This window comes from Lytechinus pictus, chromosome 13, assembly GCF_037042905.1.
Source record: "Lytechinus pictus isolate F3 Inbred chromosome 13, Lp3.0, whole genome shotgun sequence".
Taxonomy (NCBI): Eukaryota; Metazoa; Echinodermata; class Echinoidea; order Temnopleuroida; family Toxopneustidae; genus Lytechinus; species Lytechinus pictus.
Window position 1 is genome coordinate 10,000,700 of NC_087257.1, and position 17,977 is coordinate 10,018,676.

At 37.5% G+C, this 17,977-nt stretch overlaps 1 protein-coding gene across 2 annotated transcripts; it reads left to right on the plus strand.

The window, feature by feature from the left end:
• Nucleotides 1-1,629: 1,629 nt before the first annotated feature.
• LOC129274499 (transmembrane ascorbate-dependent reductase CYB561-like) lies at nt 1,630-17,747 on the plus strand. 2 transcript variants are annotated; one of them, XM_064108443.1, is made up of 5 exons: nt 1,630-2,361; nt 4,519-4,728; nt 11,649-11,869; nt 13,028-13,185; nt 15,634-17,747. In XM_064108443.1, exons 2-5 carry the CDS (start codon nt 4,548-4,550, stop codon nt 15,917-15,919), a joined length of 846 nt encoding a protein of 281 aa, XP_063964513.1. In that variant the 5' UTR covers nt 1,630-2,361; nt 4,519-4,547; the 3' UTR covers nt 15,920-17,747. The 2 variants fall into 2 exon arrangements, with proteins under 2 accessions (XP_063964513.1, XP_063964514.1); XM_064108444.1 differs by having other exon boundaries at nt 1,660-2,104.
• The last annotated feature ends 230 nt before the right edge of the window (nt 17,748-17,977 follow it).

Consider the following 17,977-nt stretch of genomic DNA (forward strand, 5'->3'; position numbering starts at 1 on the left):
GCTGACCAGGTGTGAAATCAGCATGTCGAACTCTTACAATGTCATATACGCACCGTAAGAGGGCGTAAACAAACATCTATAATTTGTCCACATTGAAGGAATGCCATGATAATGATCGGGGGGGGGGGGTATAGATTGGGTTATGATTAGATAATCTCTGTGTTATGATAAATGTAAGCCTACTGAGTGGGTCGATTTCATGTTATGATTAAAGCCCGCTTCCATCAGTTTGATAACATATGCTATCATATTTTTTGTATGATACAGAGTATGAATTGTACGATTAAATTAAATTCATGCGCGTATGTTTAAGTTTCGTAGATTATCAAAATAAAAAGGTGAAAGTGTAACACATCTTTGGCTTCCCCTCTTTGATTGTTTAAGTCAGTCCTTCAGCCGGGTCAGAGGTCATTAAGATTGATGTGAAACAGTGGCGCAATAACCCCCCCCCCCCTACATAAAGGGGCACACCAAGGCATAAATAACGGGCTAACTTTATATTAACATGACACTTTGTGATGTATATTTTTCGATATATTATAAAAAAAATGATTTTCTCTCAGTTTTCCCTTTCATCTTGATTTGCACATTTCATTTGTTAATCGATCGTGGATTTTTTTTTTGTTTTTTTTTGTTTTTTTGGGGGGAGCTCTAGTGCACCAAAACCCCCATCTATAACCCGTGTAGTAAGATGAGCAAAGCTGTCCTTCCCTCTTTTTCAGGTAATGGATGGGGGCATTGCCCTGACTTAGGCTATTCTCCAAACATGTACCCAGATTAAAACACTTGAATAGGATTTCGTGAGGAAATAGTTTATATCTTCGAAAAGTGAAATTTGAGAAAAAAAATATTCGATACAAGATTGCTATTGTGCCTCTGAGACTTCGATATAATAATTTCGGATGGATATCGACATGGGTGTGGCCTAATATAAACTATATCATCACTATATTTGCATTTCATCTAATCTAAATTAAACTCATTATGGTAATTTATGCACGACTGATTTGGGGATTTCAATCAGCTGAAATATCATTCGAGAATACCATATTATGTCCTTATGTTTGCAGTATCAAAATCAGATAACAAATAATATTAATGAAAGTTCATCTGTGTCAGCCGGGTCGAAAATTACAAAATGTTCAATTTTTTTCACAACATTCAAAGAAAACTCCGAAAGATAGGGGGCGCAAATAAGGTATTATAATTAATATATGATAATTTCCTATTTTCATTTTTTAAACTCAAATTCCTCGGCGACATTACACAACAATCACAGGCCCAACAAAATAATAGTGATCCTCTTCTTAGCTTATGATACAAAATTAATTGTTTTCTATTTCATCCTGGAAAATAAAGACAAGAATATAATATCATCAACAAACTTAATATTTATACTTTTACATCTTTGTACATGAACATCTAGAGAAAGTAACAGAGAGATTCTCTTCTCTTGAAGAAACAAATTGTGGAAAACTTCGTCTAAACAAAGACGTCACTCCATACAATATGGGGCGATTTACACGGGCCAAAATAATGACTCATACATACTGTAATCCAAAGAAAATGCGATTTAGTAGACCATGCAGACCGCAAATGTGAATGACCGAATACTTTCACTTGTTGAATGCACTCACGCTCGACGCTCACATATGCATTATACACACACTGCACAGCGACGATATCTTGCTGTGCGCGTGCAGAGCTAGAAAGTTATGCACTTGCTTTGTAGGTTGTTTATGTAAGGGGTGCAAATGTATATGAATGAAATTTTTACTTTTCACTTATACTGAGGATTCAACGCAACAATTCCATGATAGTGCCACATGTCTGCATTGAACTTTGGTTCCGAAGCTATACGGCAGCGAAACATGACCATTTGTTCAGTGAGATATGTGCCCAGATAAAGTTTGCTGAGGACTAGGTATTTGTCACGTACAACCCCGCCAGACTGCCGGGGGGAGTGCAGGACGAGGCTGGGATCACCAAGGGTCGTTGTGCCGCGCATGGATGGACGGGCATGAAGTCAATTTCCCTGGCCCTGCTTGTACATGTTGTATCACAGATGCGATTGAGATAATCGACGAACTGTTTCCAAGGAAAAGTGAGTTGGAACAGGAAATAAGTTGCTTGGCTCGCTAGACTGATTGATTAGTGGATTTTTCATTTTCTGGAATCGAATTTATCGCCGCCCATTAACCTCTGCCCCGCCTGGTCTGATCGGATATGTGACAGAATATATTCGCAGACTATATTCATGATATTGTTGCAGAGTGAATGGAAACAAAGACAAGTTTCATGTTCTTGATCAGTTGAATACCGCAGCATAAATTCTACAGACGTCCTAAATTGGCCTTGGCTGTGAGTATTCAGTTTGTTTCCATTAATTTTCTGATGACAATGCTCTGAATAATTTATGAGGATACGAAAAACAGACCATTGACATTTCCATTATAGTTGTTCTTTTCGCATAAACTTTTACTCTTTGAAATTTAAGTTTTTGTAAACTTTTGAATCATAATATGAACCTACTTTCTTAAAGATGTGGGTCACTCAACAAGCTTCTACCCCCCTATGCCAATTGTAAATCAGATATACGATAAAGAAATATGAAATCAAAATTAGAGGCGTTTAATTGGGGGGGGGGGGGGTGCTAAAATGATTTACAAAATGTAAAGGGGAAACACACTGTCGAAATGTTTATTGTCTAAAAATAAAATAGCAGAAAAAAAAGAAGAAATAAAACGAGGGACAAAACCTGTTGTACAAAATTTGTCAAGTCCTGAGTGTGCCAAGCGAGCTTGCAAAGTTTGTCTTACCTTTTTCAATATGAAAATCGAATTTTGTGATATATTTTCACATAATAATTTGTTGGGGGATGAATATAGGCCCCCGTAGCGCACTATCTTCTCCGCTATATACGCCAGTGTGTTGAGAGTGTTCTCATAAATTGTCCTCAGTATATAGGCCTAGTCTGGCTTGGATACTTATTCACACTCTCTACTTAGTTTGTATTATAGATTTAAAGAGGAACTTCACCCTGACGAAAAGTGTATTGTAAAAATAGCAGAATAAATGATAAAAATATTGGTAAAGGTTTGAGGAAAATCAATTAAAGATTAAAGGAGAATGAAACTCTTGGAGCAAGTTAGCTTTTGTGAAAGCAGAAAAATCAAAGAATAAGATCAACAAAAGTTTGAGTAAAATAGGACTAGCAATAGAAGAGTTATGAGCATTTGAATGTCGAGATCACTAATGCTATGGAGATCCTCCCATTGGCAATGCGACCAAGATCTATGCTGTCACAGATGAACAACTCTCCCCTTATGGACACTGAAAATATACCCCAAAACATCTCTTTTTGCTCATTCTAATCATATGACAAACGATTCATCAATGATATAATGTTGTGAAACCTCTGTACTTGTCCTCTCATAAAGAGAACACCTCACCTTGTGATAGACTCTGTAAAAGTGAGAATATAAGTGAAATAAGTACTAAAGTAATGAGGGAGTTGTACGTTAGTGACATCACAGATCTTGGTCGCATTGCCAATGGGAGGATCTACATGGCATTAGTGATCTCAATATTCAAATGCTCATAACTTTCTTATTATTCATTCAATCTTCCTCAAACTTTCAACAATATGTGTCTTTGATTTTTCTCTTTGATATGGATTCAGCTGGTTTCAAGGGTTTCATTCTCCTTTAAGAAAGTTATTATAATTTTTTATTATTTGTGAAGTCATATACCAGCAGCTACCCCAAATAATATAAAATGCATAAATTTCATTTTTTTTAAATGGTTCACGATGAATTAAAATTTTCTTTTAGGAGCGGGTGTGAAATAATTTGTCTGTTAATATACTGGAGGTATACTGAAAATTACATTAATTTTTTAAATTCACGATGTATGTAAAGCTGCTCGCTTGTGACTTCACAGATCAAGAATTAAAAATTCTAATAACTTTTAAAAAGTCTTTGATGGATTTTTTCCTCAAACTTTACTTTGCTATTTTGAAAATAACTTTTTGTCAGGGTGAACTCCCCCTTTTATAGTGCATAGAAATATAATTGTATTATCATGGTAACCAATATATTCGATGCGCTTAACTGTGATAATTAATTTCTACTCTTTGATAGATTTGCACAAGATGGTCACTCTCGATCGTGTGTCAAATGAATTACAAAAACTACGATCATATTATATCTGATCAATCATCAATCCTAATGTCAGACGTAGAAATAAACCTCATTTCATAAAAGAAACACAAGCTTTTTGAAAGCATCCCAGTCCCCTTCATTGTGATTTGGATTCAATGGGAAGTTGTAAGCTTTCCAAACACATCGAAATTGTAACTCTTTGTAAAAAAAGCTTATTGTTACTTCGATCCGAGTTTGGTGACGGTTTTCAATGTTTTCATTTTTGGTTTCAAATCAGTTTGATTTTGGTAAGCCTACTCATTTGTTTTCTTTGACACAACCACAACTTTTTGCTGTAACTCCAATCTACCGATAGTTTGACATCGTTCTGAACTCGCTTTCACCATGGAGGCGCTCTTCTGGACTCTGGTTCTTCTCTCTCAAGTCTTTGGAATAGTCAGTGTAATCCTGTTGGCAACATGGTTATCAGAATACGGGGGAGGCTACGACTGGGACTGTGGAAACGGAGTTGGTAGCTTTCATTATCTTCTACTTACAATTGGAATGGTCTTTCTCTACGCGGAAGGTAAATATATCCTACGTCCTACGAGATCCTTTTTTTTCATTCAAGTTTTTCTATTTCAAATTAGACCCCCGCCAGGAAAAAAAGCAAGAAAGAAAGAAGAAAGGAGAATTTCAAAGAAAAGAAAGGGAAGGTATATCTTTAACTTTTCACTCTCATCCTGGAGAATTTGTTTCTCCGAAATATTGGAATTTTGGGCAATTCATCATAGTGCTTCCCTCTATTTGTCTATAATTTCATTTACTGAAAAGAAACATGATGTCATAATTGACTTCTTACTTGTTTCTTTGTTTTTATCATTTTCTTAGCGAGATCATCCCTTGCACGTACTTGAAAGGCAATTTTCAAGTTTGATTTATTCTCTGCCTATACGGAAACGCGTAAAAAATCATTTTAACCTCCAATTTAGCATTATGTAAGCATGCACAGCACATATCTACAATGTTCCGTCTTATAATTTTCTCTGACGATTAAAATTAAAATTCCCCTACTTCATTTTGAATACATATGGACATTACTTTCCCGTGAATAAAATTGAGGATCTTCGACCCTGCCCGCCATGCTCCCTTCTTTCGACTCTTGCATGGTTTCCTTTCATCGCCTCACCCATCTCTTTTTTTTTCTGACAAAAAGTTACTTGTAAAAATAGCAGAAAAGTAATGAAAAAATGTTGATAAAGGTTTCAGGAAAATCCATCTAATATTAAAAAGGTTTTTGTCTCACCTGCATAGCAGAGTGAGACTATAGGCGCCGCTTTTCCGACGGCGACGGCGGCGGCGGCGGCGGCGTCAACACCAAATCTTAACCTGAGGTTAAGTTTTTGAAATGACAGCATAACTTAGAAAGTATATGGACCTAGTTCATGAAACTTGGCCATAAGGTTAATCAAGTATTACTGAACATCCTGCCTGAGTTTCATGTCACATGACCAAGGTCAAATGTCATTTAGGGTCAATGAACTTAGACCATGTTGGGGGAATCAACATCAAAATCTTAACCTAAGGTTAAGTTTTTGAAATGTCATCATAACTTAGAAAATATATGGACCTAGTTCATGAAACTTATACATAAGGTTAATCAAGTATCACTGAACATCCTGCATGAGTTTCACGTCACATGACCAAGGTCAAAGGTCATTTAGGGTCAATGAACTTTGGCCGAATTGGGGGTATCTGTTGAATTACCATCATAACTTTGAAAGTTTATGGATCTGATTCATGAAACTTGGACATAATAGTAATCAAGTATTACTGAACATCCTGTGCAAGTTTCAGGTCACATGATCAAGGTCAAAGGTCATTTAGGGTCAATGAACTTTGGCCAAATTGGGGTATTTGTTGAATTACAGCCATAAATTTGAAAGTGTGTTGGTCTAGTTCATAAAACTTGGACATAATAGTAATCAAGTATCACTGAACATCCTGTGCGAGTTTCAGGTCACATGATCAAGGTCAAAGGTCATGTAAGGTCAAAGAACTTTGGCCACGTTGGGGGTATTTGTTGAATTGCCATCATATCTCTATAAGTGTATTGGTCTAGTTCATAAAACGTGGAAATAAGAGTAACCAAGTATCACTGAACATCTTGTGCGAGTTATAGTAGTTTTCAAAATCAGCACTGCTGCTATATTGAATCGCGTGATGCAGGTGAGACGGCCAGAGGCATTCCACTTGTTCAAATTTTATTTTTGTTATTTCAATGATATTTCATTTTCTCGAAAAATTGATTTTTTTTTATTGTTCCATCAGTGTATCTACAGAGAAATTATTATACACCCACTCTTGAAAGAAAAACCTCTTAAGTCATCTTGAACTGGTCATCGAAAGTATGTATCACATAACATATGGGACAGCTGCTCGTATTTGACGTCACAATTCGAAATAAAAATTCAAATAACCTTCTTAATCTCTGATGGACTTTCATCATGTTTATTATTTTTTTGTTTGTTGTATTTTTACAACAAACTTTCCTCCAGGGTGAACTTTCCTTTAAAACCGGAATTTTAGAGATTCTATACGGATAGGGGCCCCACATCCACTCTTACGTAACAGTCAGAAAGAAGTTTGGCTGTTATCAGTCGAATGTCATACACGGGGACTGGAAAATTGGAATATACTGGAAGAGTGTCATTCTGTATATTGAATCACACTAATCAAAGTTACATAAGTATGAAACAAGGTATATCTTTGATAGGTTGTTATGCAATTTATGTAACGTTTATAGACCTGGCTTAGTATTAAAAACCTCTGCTTTTAGTATCGAATGGTATAAATTTTAACAATTAAATGCTATGAAGCCTAAAGATGGATTTTGAGCATTGTGGCCTAGTGGATTAGTTTCCGGACTTTGAAACAGGTGGTACTGGTTGTGGTTCGAATTCCAACCATGAAGTGATTTCCCTCAGCAAGAAATTGATCCACGATATGCTGCACTCAAGCCAGGTAGGGGTAAAGGTTTTTTCCAATTCGTCTAATGCCAATTCGTCCAATTGCCAACTCGTCTACCATCATTTGGTCTACCATCAGTTCGTTTACTCACCACATGATTTACTTTCATTTAGTCTAATGATATTCCGTCAAATAACCAGTTGGTTCAATAGCCATTTAGTCCATATACCATTTGGTCTAATTGGAATAAGTGTTAAATTGTGCAAAATGAATGAAAATTAAATGGATATTAGACCAACTGGTTATGAGACGAAATGGTCATAGACGAAATGGTGATTAGACGAAGTGGTGATTGGACCAAATGGTTAATGGACCAAATGGCTGTAAGACGAAATATTGATGGACGGGATGGCATTAAACTACATGAAAGAAGACCATGTGGTGAATGGACGAGTTGGCAGTAGACGAATTGGCAATTTACCGAGGTAAATAGCTACCGTCAACATGGACCTGGGAAGCGGGGGTGCTGAAGCACCTCCAAGATTTTCCCAGGGGTGCTGCGTGTATTATTTCCCATATGCAGCACCCCCTGGAATTCTGGTAGGTGTGTCAAATTAGATAAATGTATATAAAATGACCAACATTTCGTGTTGAAACCCTTTTTTTCTTTCTTTCTTTTCTTTTTTTGCTTGTCATAATTCTTTGGACCAAAACGACCTTCATTTTGTAGTGAACCCCCTTTTTTTTTTACTTGTTAAATTTATTTCATCACCATAGGAGTCGATCCCTGCTTAGCTCCCCCAATAATTCCGGAAGTGCCAAAATAAAATAAAAGTGTAACGTTACACACAAATCGGCAAATTAACCAAACACAAAAAAAAATTGGTTTAGCTAAATCTAGTAAAGTACAAAATTAAGATTTCTCCTCGCGCACACCGCGGGAAATGGTTCTATCTGTCATTGGAACTTGTGTTAAGGTATATTTACACGGGAATTTCAGTATGTATAGGCTTAAACAAATTTTCTGCCCATGAATAAACAAGAAAATGGCAAACCCCTTTTTCATAGGCGGATCCAGGTGAGTTATAATACCTCATAATAATTCCAACAAACTACACTTAAAATCCCCTTTTCAGGACAGTTTATCAAAAATTTCGGCTAGCGATGTGCGCTCGCATTAACTGTTTAAAATGTATTAACCCTTGCATCCTATATATATAATTACAAAAGTGCTTAAAATGTCCAGTTTTCAGGCCTTAATTTCAACAACTTTCGCGCTCTCATTAGGCTTATGAGTTTAGATAAGATAATAGCATATTCATGAATTCCCAATATTTAAATTTTCCTTTTTCAGAATGGAATGTCGACAAGTTTCATCTCGAGCTTAGAAAGAGGAATAAGAAGATAGTCATAATGTTCATATAATGACACAATTTCCTTAAAATGTCCCGGTGCTAGGTCAAAATAATGATTAGAAAAATTGCATTGTGCGATCCACACCCACTCACAATTTTCCTACACATTGCTTAAAACAATACTTAATTGACCCTTCTTCAGATCGGAATATCATTTTTTTCTGCTCGCGCTTCGCGCTCGCATTAGTGATTTTCATAATAACAGAAATGCATTTAGAATGCCCAGATTCTTGAGGTCTAAATTTAAAACACGCGCACGCATGTTTATTGAGATACGCAGCTTGTTCTTATTTAAAACGTGCTTAAATTATCAAGTTTCAGATCAGAATATCAAAAAAGTTCTGCTCGCGCTTCGCACTCGCATTATTGAGAAAGGAAGATACCCATTGCAATTGCATACTCTTCTTGATTCACAAAACATGAATAGAGCGTCCCGTTTTAAGGTCTGAAATCTTTTTTAGTAATATACCTATCCTGATCATGATTACAAAAAGTGCTTAGAATGACTATTTTTAATGTAAAAAATTTTCAGCTCGCGCTTCGCGCTCGCAATTTCTAATTGTTGAAACATGAATCGTCTTAATGGCTAACTGCAAACAGTCCTTAAATGGTCCCTAGAAATTCGAAAGAAACGGCTCGCGGGCAAGTCTAATCTATGCGCTCAAGCAAAGCTCTCGGATCGTTCTCGCGTTAGATTTGGGTTAAATTCTCCTTTGTAAGTTGAATTTATATCCAAAACCAATCATCCTGTTACCACATTATTTTCTAAAGGTTATTGTTGATATTACGAAAAAGGGTTCCAAAAACCAGAGCTGATATGTGATTTTGTATTGAAAATGAATATGTACAAGATATTGTCTAGTGATGTTGAGCCAATTAAGTGCTGAAAGAATGTGTGAGGGTCCTTGTTATGCACAACTAAGCTTGGTATAGTGCACTTGTTGGACAAAGTTCAGTAGTAGCCACTGGCGTAAATCCGTGTTGAGGGGTGGGGGGGGGGGATGACTGAAATAGTTTGGCATTTTTTTTTGCCATCATTTTTTTAGATATGCAAGGAATTGTAATTGATATGTCCACAGTGGCGTACCGTGGGTCACGGCATTGTGGGGGCACCAGCAAAATTTTTGAATCACTGAGTGAGCGCGCGAAGCGCGCTCAGTTGCTAGTTATTCTGACCTAATAGAGACATTTTAAGGACAATGTCATTTAACGGATATGTATCTCACTGATCAAATAATGCGAGCCCGAAGCGCGAGCTGATTTTTTTTATATTCACACCTAAAATGGGACATTATAATCAAATTTGTGTAATCATGATAGGTACCTGTCTCGCTAAACAATGCGAGCGCGAAGTGCGAGCTGAAATTTTCGTTTATTTTGACCCCAAACAGCGAGATTTTAAGGAATATATTTTAGGAATCCATTAAGAGTATGCATATCTCACCATAGTCATCTAATGCGAGTGCCAAGCGCTTGCTGATTTTATTAGAATTACATCTGAACACATGAAACAATTTTTGTAGTCGTTGCAATCATGATTATCATACGCATCTCACTAATCAAATATTGCGAGCGTGAAGCGCGAGCTGAAAATTTAGATAATTTAGATAATACAGACCTGAAGTGGGGCATTCTAAGGTTTCTTTGTAGGAATTAACTAGGACCATACGTATTTCATTAACCAAATGATGCGAGCGCGAAGCGTGAGCTGAAAATTTTTTATATTCAGATCAGAAGAAGGGACATTTTAAGGACTGATTTTAGGAATTCATGAAGAGCAGACATATCTCACCAATCCACTAATGCGAACGTAATCACGGAAGGAAATGTTTTTATATATACGTAGACCTTAACATGGGCAATCACTTTTTTAATCATGTAAAAGAAGCATATGTCACCTCATAAAACAATGATAACTCAAGTGCTAGGAAATATATTTGGTTTATATTGACTTGAAAACGGGATATTTTAGTACAACAGGATTATATATTTCGTTGAATAGACAATGCGAGCACCAGGAACAATGAAGACGTAGGCCCTGGGCAAATTATGTTTCATGAAGTTATGATAAAAATGTTTCTTATGTAATGTAACATAACATAATTATAATATAAAATAACATTATAATGAATAATATTTTTTTCTTTCCCACTACGTTTCTCTTCCTTTCTCCCTCTTTTCTATTTTTCCCCATTTCCCCGTTTTTGTTTTGGTCAGCCGATGGGTGGAGCATGCGCCCCCCCGTGCCCCCCCCCCTCCCCCGTAGTTACGCCACTGTATGTCCATATGGCAAATACCCCTCGAATATTATTATCTTTTTTACCCTATGATGGTTTAATGGTTTTATTAGAGATTACATTAAACAAAATTTGACATTCCATCTTAATCCCTTCCCAAAGACCCCAACATTGATGAATTGGAAGAAACGGGGGTTTCTCTTCAATGTTATGATATGGACATAAGTATTTCGTTTGGAAATGGTGAACTGACTCTTTATTTGCATTTTATGATTCAATAATATTGTTTTATTTGTTAAGCGGTATTTTAGGAAGAATTTTAACCAATAAAACAATTATCTCTTGTGATTTTTTTTAAATTTCTTTCGTAAAAAGTGGGGGGGGGGGGGATGTTTGTACAGGCCACCCTAGTTCATTGTTCAATGCATCTGCAATTCTGCATGAATATCTGGAGGTGCCATAACTGCGAACAAAATGATCATACGATTCCTACACATGTAGGAATTAATATGTAATGCAAGCGGATTAGGTCCCAACAAACTCAACGCTTTTAAAAGCTGTATATCTTATTCATATATTGAAATAAGGTTTGTTTTGAATAAGTCAGTTAAATCATGGACCTACTACGGTTAAATCAAGGAGATACGAACGTGTGGCCAACGTGTTAGACTCTGGCGCGAGCCGTTTCTATGGCGTTTTTTCAATATTTTGGCGGAGCAGTGGTGTAAATAAAAAATACGCAGCCGGCGTCGGGGGAGTAATATAATTATGAACGCCTTGCGCACCTATCAATGTCATGAAGGTCGATATATTATATGCGCTAGATACAAATACCCTATCATTATTATTTATCTAAATATGTTGCCTACCTTTTTATCTTCCAGGTATGATGTCATTCCGAGTGTGCCATCGACTTGGTCTGTCCTACATGGCTGAAAAGGCTATCCACGCAACGATACAATCTATCGTGATCGTTTTAGTTGGTATCGGTGTACATGCAGCGTTCGTATGCAAAGATACACAAGGCCCAGAGAAAGCCGGAAAGGACCTGTATTCACTTCATAGTTGGATGGGTTTGGCAACCATCATCGTGTTCTTTGGTCAGGTATGGATTGTATTTTTTGTTTGTAAACTAGAGAGGTGTCAAAATCAATTATTGTTGGATTTTGTTGCCAAACCAGCTAAAGTGAAGCTATTGGAAGTCTTAATCCTAAATCTTCAACTGTGATTATAAAAGTCTTGTACATTTTACAGCAACACTTCAAGGGTTTTTCTTTGTACCTTTAGCAACATGGCCCTGGCACGCGTGGATGCTGGCCATTTTTTCCTGACCCAAATCTTCATTTTGGAGCGAAAATACCTCCTTTTTTGCTTGTTAACAAACCAGCACCCCCCCCCCTTTAAAATCGTCCCAAGGCAACCCATTTGCACACTGGAAGCACCTTCGGACCTTCCTGGTCTTTGAGCAACATTGCGTCCTAAGTCCTTAGAGTAGAAAGGTAAAAAAAATGTATCTTTTTTAAAAGATGCTTCTAGCATGCACGCCTAGAGTGGCAATGCCAAATTTACCAAGTAAAACCTGTAAATTTCATCAGGTTTAAATAATTTGGTTCCGTCCGAGAGAAGCTGTTTCGGAACCGTGCAGTTTCTCAAAATTCACCCGAGGCAAGAAATCCATTTCCAATTGTTTCCTTGTGACCAGGAGAGTGTTTTAGGAACCTTTTGACTCCTGACAAGTAAGTTCTGGGATCTAACATCTTTCCTTGCTATCGACTGGGTGAGAAGCATAGGTGTCTGATTGCATGCGAAGTAGTCTTTTCATTCAGTGAAAATAGGGAGTCATCACAGCGCGACGCAGAACTGATTTAAGAAAATAGAAAATGCATTGTCAAATGCCCTTCATGACGAAGAGCAACCAAAAAGCCTGTCGAAAATTGGTGAATGAATACAGCAGTCACGTCCTGGACTCTGGACAAACAACATATTTGCAACTTTTCGTCAGCTCCGAAACCTAGGACGAAACCGCTGTTTTTTGGTGCACCAATTATCGATAAGGACCTCCCACCTGTCCCTTATCATTTTGATTTGTATTTCTAATTCATTTACTGTGTTTTGGAATCCTTTCTGCGTCTCGTGCGATAACTCCATGATATTTTTTCTCCGACTACATCATATCGTTCTCGCTGATATGTTTCCTGTCAGAGTATTTGTATCGTTTTACCTGCATAAGATTGTGTCCTTGTTATTTTTTTTTATTTTCCAGTGGATATACGGGATTGTAATGACAGTGGCCTTACGCAAGCTGGATCGCTCATGGCAAGATTTGCTGCTTCCAAACCATGCTTTCTTTGGCCTTCTCATATTTGCCATGTCTGTAGGGTCTTGCTTAACAGGAGTCAACGAAATGGCAATATTCTTCGTGTAAGTTCTGTGCAAGTTAATAATTGATTGTGTGTTAGGGTGTGTGTGTGGGTGGTAGTCAGGGGCAAAAAAAGGGAATACGGGGGAAACAAATGTATTTAGAAGAGAGATTGGAGCCTTATTGAGAGCATTTAAGTCCTCTTGCGTCCTATCAAAATCGACGAGCACTGCCCTTGATTTAGCCTATAATCTAGGAGAAAGTCTGCGAAAACGTTGCATTAGTTGTTTGTTTTTTAAATTTCATTGACAAGTGTCTTTTGGAAGTTTTTCGTACCAAACACCCTTACGCATCCCAGTCGAAAAAAATAAAAATAAAACATGACCCGAGTGCTTTACATCCACTATTCGCAGTTTTCCGCATTGCCATATTTCTGACATTTCGCGTATCAGCATCAGACTCGTTAAGGGAAATACAAAAGCTACAGCCTCCGCTTAGATTATAGCCCACCCTTGATTCAGTTTGAGCTCCTACTGAAAAATGATTGTCGCTAGATGTTCGCCAAATATCAATGAGCACTTACGAGATACAGGAACTTCAAGAGTTCTAATACTAGAACCCAATTATCCTTCGATATATATCATCCACGGACACACGTTTTTAAAATGTTTGTTAAAAGTACTACACGTACAACCATCTTTCATTTCACTTTGTTTGGTGTTAAACATACCGTTTAACGGACTGCGAGACTGGCTAAGAGTTTACGAACAACTCTAAACAAGCGACGCTATTGTTCGACTGGTCAGCTGCATGTATTTGCATTCACGAAATATAATCTTAATACACATGATCACTGGGGACAGTTTCATACTAATGGGTGTTTCATAAAGCTAATCGTAAGCTAAGAGCGACTTTACAAACGACTGGTGAACCTTTCTTACGCGCTAGATAATTGCCATTTAAAATTTAAGGGGATACTCCGGGCTGAAGATATTTATATCTAAATAAATAGAGTAAAATTCACAGAGCAAAACGCTGAAAATTTCTTCAAAATCGGTAAAATCGGATAACAAATAACGAAATTATTGAATTTTAAAGATTTGCATTATTCCAGTGAAACAGTTCTAGGCATGTCATCATGAGTATTCATTAAGTGCGCTGATGATGTCACACCCCACTTTCTTTTTTCTTATGTTATTACATGAAATCATAAGTATTTTATGTTTTCGTAAATGTGTAATTGATGTGTCTCCATTATGATGAAATAAGTTGCAGCAAGAAATAACTTACTACTTAATCAGTTTTCAATTCAATTGTTTTGGTTCTTGGTAGAAAATTTTTGAATAAACCAAATTTCATATAAAAAAGATACAAAAGAAAAAATGGGGATATGACATTATCAGCAAACCTAATGAATATCCATGAAGACATGCCTAGAACTGTTTCACCGGAATAATGCAAATCTTTAAATTCAGTAACTTTGTTATTTGTTATCCGATTTTGATCAATTTTTTTAGCATTTTGCTTTGTGAATTTTACTCTATCTATTGAGATACAAATATATTCAAGACGGAGCATCCCTTTGATGGTGAATAACATCTACCACAAAAAAGGATCACCAGTCGTTCTTAAAGTCACTCTTAACTTACGAACAGCTTTACGAAACGGCCCCAGGACTTGTAAATTTGTCTTTGTGGCAATTACCATGGTAACAGGGCTCATCAGCCGGTCGCAATCAAGATAATTGTTAGGCTGTATGAAATGGGCCCCTGATCATGCAGTCGATGTGGTCCATGACAATAGTGATACCACCAAGATGCAGACCCAAGTCAGAATGGGTTAGTTAATTGACTTACTGACTAGGATGCATAGGACGGAGTGTCCCTTCGCTCTCCTACTGATGATCCTTTTCCATTCAGTTCTACCCTGGGCTCGGTCTTCAGCATCCAGAACTGTAGAGGGAGTCCCACATCAGTTCTGATTAATTAAGGGCTTACAACTGTTGTAAATTTACCAATTTGGTAATTACCATGATAACAGATTAACAGGGCTTATCAACCAATCGCAATCAAGTTTATTACAAAGCTACCAATGCCTACCGTAGTTGTAAGTCTGTATGAAAGAGACCCCTGATTTGTTACAATTGCGTACCACCAAGACGCATACCCAAGTCACAACATTGGCATTTCTCTAGCACTGATGTCTTCGTTTCTGTATAATCGAAAAATTATAGAACCGCTGTGTTTCAGTTCAGTTATCTTCCTTTCTTTTTTCAGTAGTTATGGGCCGATGGATGTCCTGTTTATATTTCCCATTCTAGTCAAGGTGATTCAACCATGATAATGGAAATGAAAAATTGAAAAATAAGCTAAATACCGGAATATATTACTATGATTTTAGTCTGGACTGTAAAAATTACCGGGCCCCTCCCCCAAAATTGGTTTCATAGATGGAATTTTATGTTTTTTTATGAATAAAAAAAATCTGTTTGAATTTGATTTCTTATTCAGAGAGAACTACAATCAAATCGTGCCTTCGGGCCATCTCGCCAACGCGTTCGGACTCTGCCTCATCGCGTTTGCTGCTGTTACGGCTTACGTTACCTATAAACCGGACTTTCAAATTCCAGAGAATAGGCGGCACCCGGAATGCACCGCGGTACCCACATCAGAGGGCATAATTACTTCCGGTTCAGGAAAAGTCACGCACACGACGGAGCATGCGCCGCAAAAATATGGCGCGACCGAGGAGACGGCTTTTAAAGAGCGGGATGGAGGAGCAACGGAAGAAGTTTGAATCTAAAAAAAAAAAAACTACAGCGATTCATGTGCACTTCGGACTATCATTTGTTTTGCGATGAAGATGGACCTACATTTTTAGGACATTTCCTCTTCAAATAACGGTGTACATTGTTAATGTATTTTTCATGTGCTCAACTTGAGGACTCGGCAGATCAACATTATACCTTGTATTCAAAAGTGGATTATCACCTTATTGTTTTTTTTTTGTAAATGTTTTCATGGATTGCAGCATTTGAGAAAATGGAACTATATCCTCATCGAAATAAGACACGGAAACGCATCATGTATGACAATACAACGCTGCAGATTTATTACGGATCAAGTTGCAAAAGAATGCGAGATATATGTGATAATTTAAGTTCGATTTTCAACCGAGATAGAAAGTTATATTGACTGAAAGGATATAGAAATATCAGTGAAGGAGAAAAGCTGAAAGTTTGAACGAAATTGGAAAAAAGTTCAGAGTTTCTTAAAGTTGTATAAATTTGAGGTTGCTATTCTCCTGTACCAGGCATCACCATCCGAACAAATGTGACTGGGTCTACTGTTAGCGCTCTGTCAGGGCTGACGGGGTGTTTTGCAGCCATGTGTAGACGTTTTCTGGAACGTAGAGAATCTGTTGTCAAAAGTCCTTTGAACATGAAAAAGTCTTGGTCGAAAATCGGTGAATTAATACAGCAGTGTCGTTCTCGTTCTTGACTCTGGACAAATATTTTTGCAATTTTTCTTCAGCTCCGAAACTTACGACGATCAGTTGTCCTGGTTTTTTAGACAAAGACCTCCCAGGTGTTCAATGTGCTTGGACGGGCATTTTCATTAGATATACTGCGTTGAAGAATCCGTCCCCGTTGTAATAGCGAAACTTTGCTAACAACGTTTCTGTGCGGCCCTTACTAAGCATTGGCGGCGCTGACGTTGACATGAGAATTTTGTTTGTACAGAATCCTATGGGAGAGGTTCTTCTCTTCCCTCCAAGAGGGACCAAAAACCTCAAGAAATCGTGTCGCATGCCCCTGGACAGGGGCCGCGGAAGCGGGGGGGGGGGGGGGCTTCAGCCCCCCCCCCCACTTTTTTTCCAAAACCGTGTACAAAAACGTAAAAATGACGATATGATTGTGATTTTATGCATGGTCAGCCCCCCCCACTTTGAAAACCGTTCCGTGGTCCCTGCTGGAGATTCAAAGTTGGCTAAACAGTGTAATACCAATAAAGACAGTCGATTCTTCTTCTTCATATATTTCATTGTGAAAATTTGATACTAATTATTGTTTAGACTATTATCATGATTGTGAATATTATTGTCATCTGGGCACCGTAGCAGGAAGTTTTCAGCATTGACTAAATTGTAAGGTCCGACAATATCACTGAAATCCTTGGTTTTGATTGGCTGAGAAGCACCCATTTGCTTATAATTTAGTAAAGAACCTTTTGTTTCAGGGAATAAAATGCCCCTCCCCCACACAAAATCACTCTTGAAAAGCGTAACGTCACGTTTGTTTGCCCGTAGAAGCGTGGGGGACCAATTATCACGAAACAGTGTTAGAACTGACAATTTGGCATTATCTGACATTTGTTCTTCTCAGCAGATCAAAACCAAGGATGTCAGATATGAAATCTAACGATGTCAAAGGGTGTCGGTTACTTGGGTTTATACTGCCGGATAATGTCAGTGTCAAGGATAACAAATTCATTGTAACGGTGCTAACAATTATCAATTTTTGTTCATTTCGTAGTATTATGATCAGTATTAAGACCTAGTTATTTCCCGTTGTCTTTGTTACAAAAAAGATGAATTCCGACCAGTAAATGTTATCAGTATCAAGGACCGGTCTATACTGTTTTTATTTCATTCCTGTTAAGTGTTTTCAAAAGCCTATTGGACTAAACACGCACAAAGACTATTTGAATTTATGACATATCTATGTTTAGTATGTGGGTTTATTTCCAATTCGTCTAATGCCAATTCGTCCAATTGCCAACTCGTCTACTATCATATGGTGTACCATCAGTTCATCCACTCACCACATTGTCTACTTTCATTTAGTCCAACGCC

Bases quoted from the DNA above. Each gene is read 5' to 3' on its own strand.
- LOC129274499 (XM_064108443.1), top strand. From the start codon at position 4,548: ATGGAGGCGCTCTTCTGGACTCTGGTTCTTCTCTCTCAAGTCTTTGGA. The intron at 11,870-13,027 runs GTATGGATTGTA...TTTATTTTCCAG, and splicing joins TCATCGTGTTCTTTGGTCAG to TGGATATACGGGATTGTAAT. The intron at 13,186-15,633 runs GTAAGTTCTGTG...TTTCTTATTCAG, and splicing joins GAAATGGCAATATTCTTCGT to AGAGAACTACAATCAAATCG.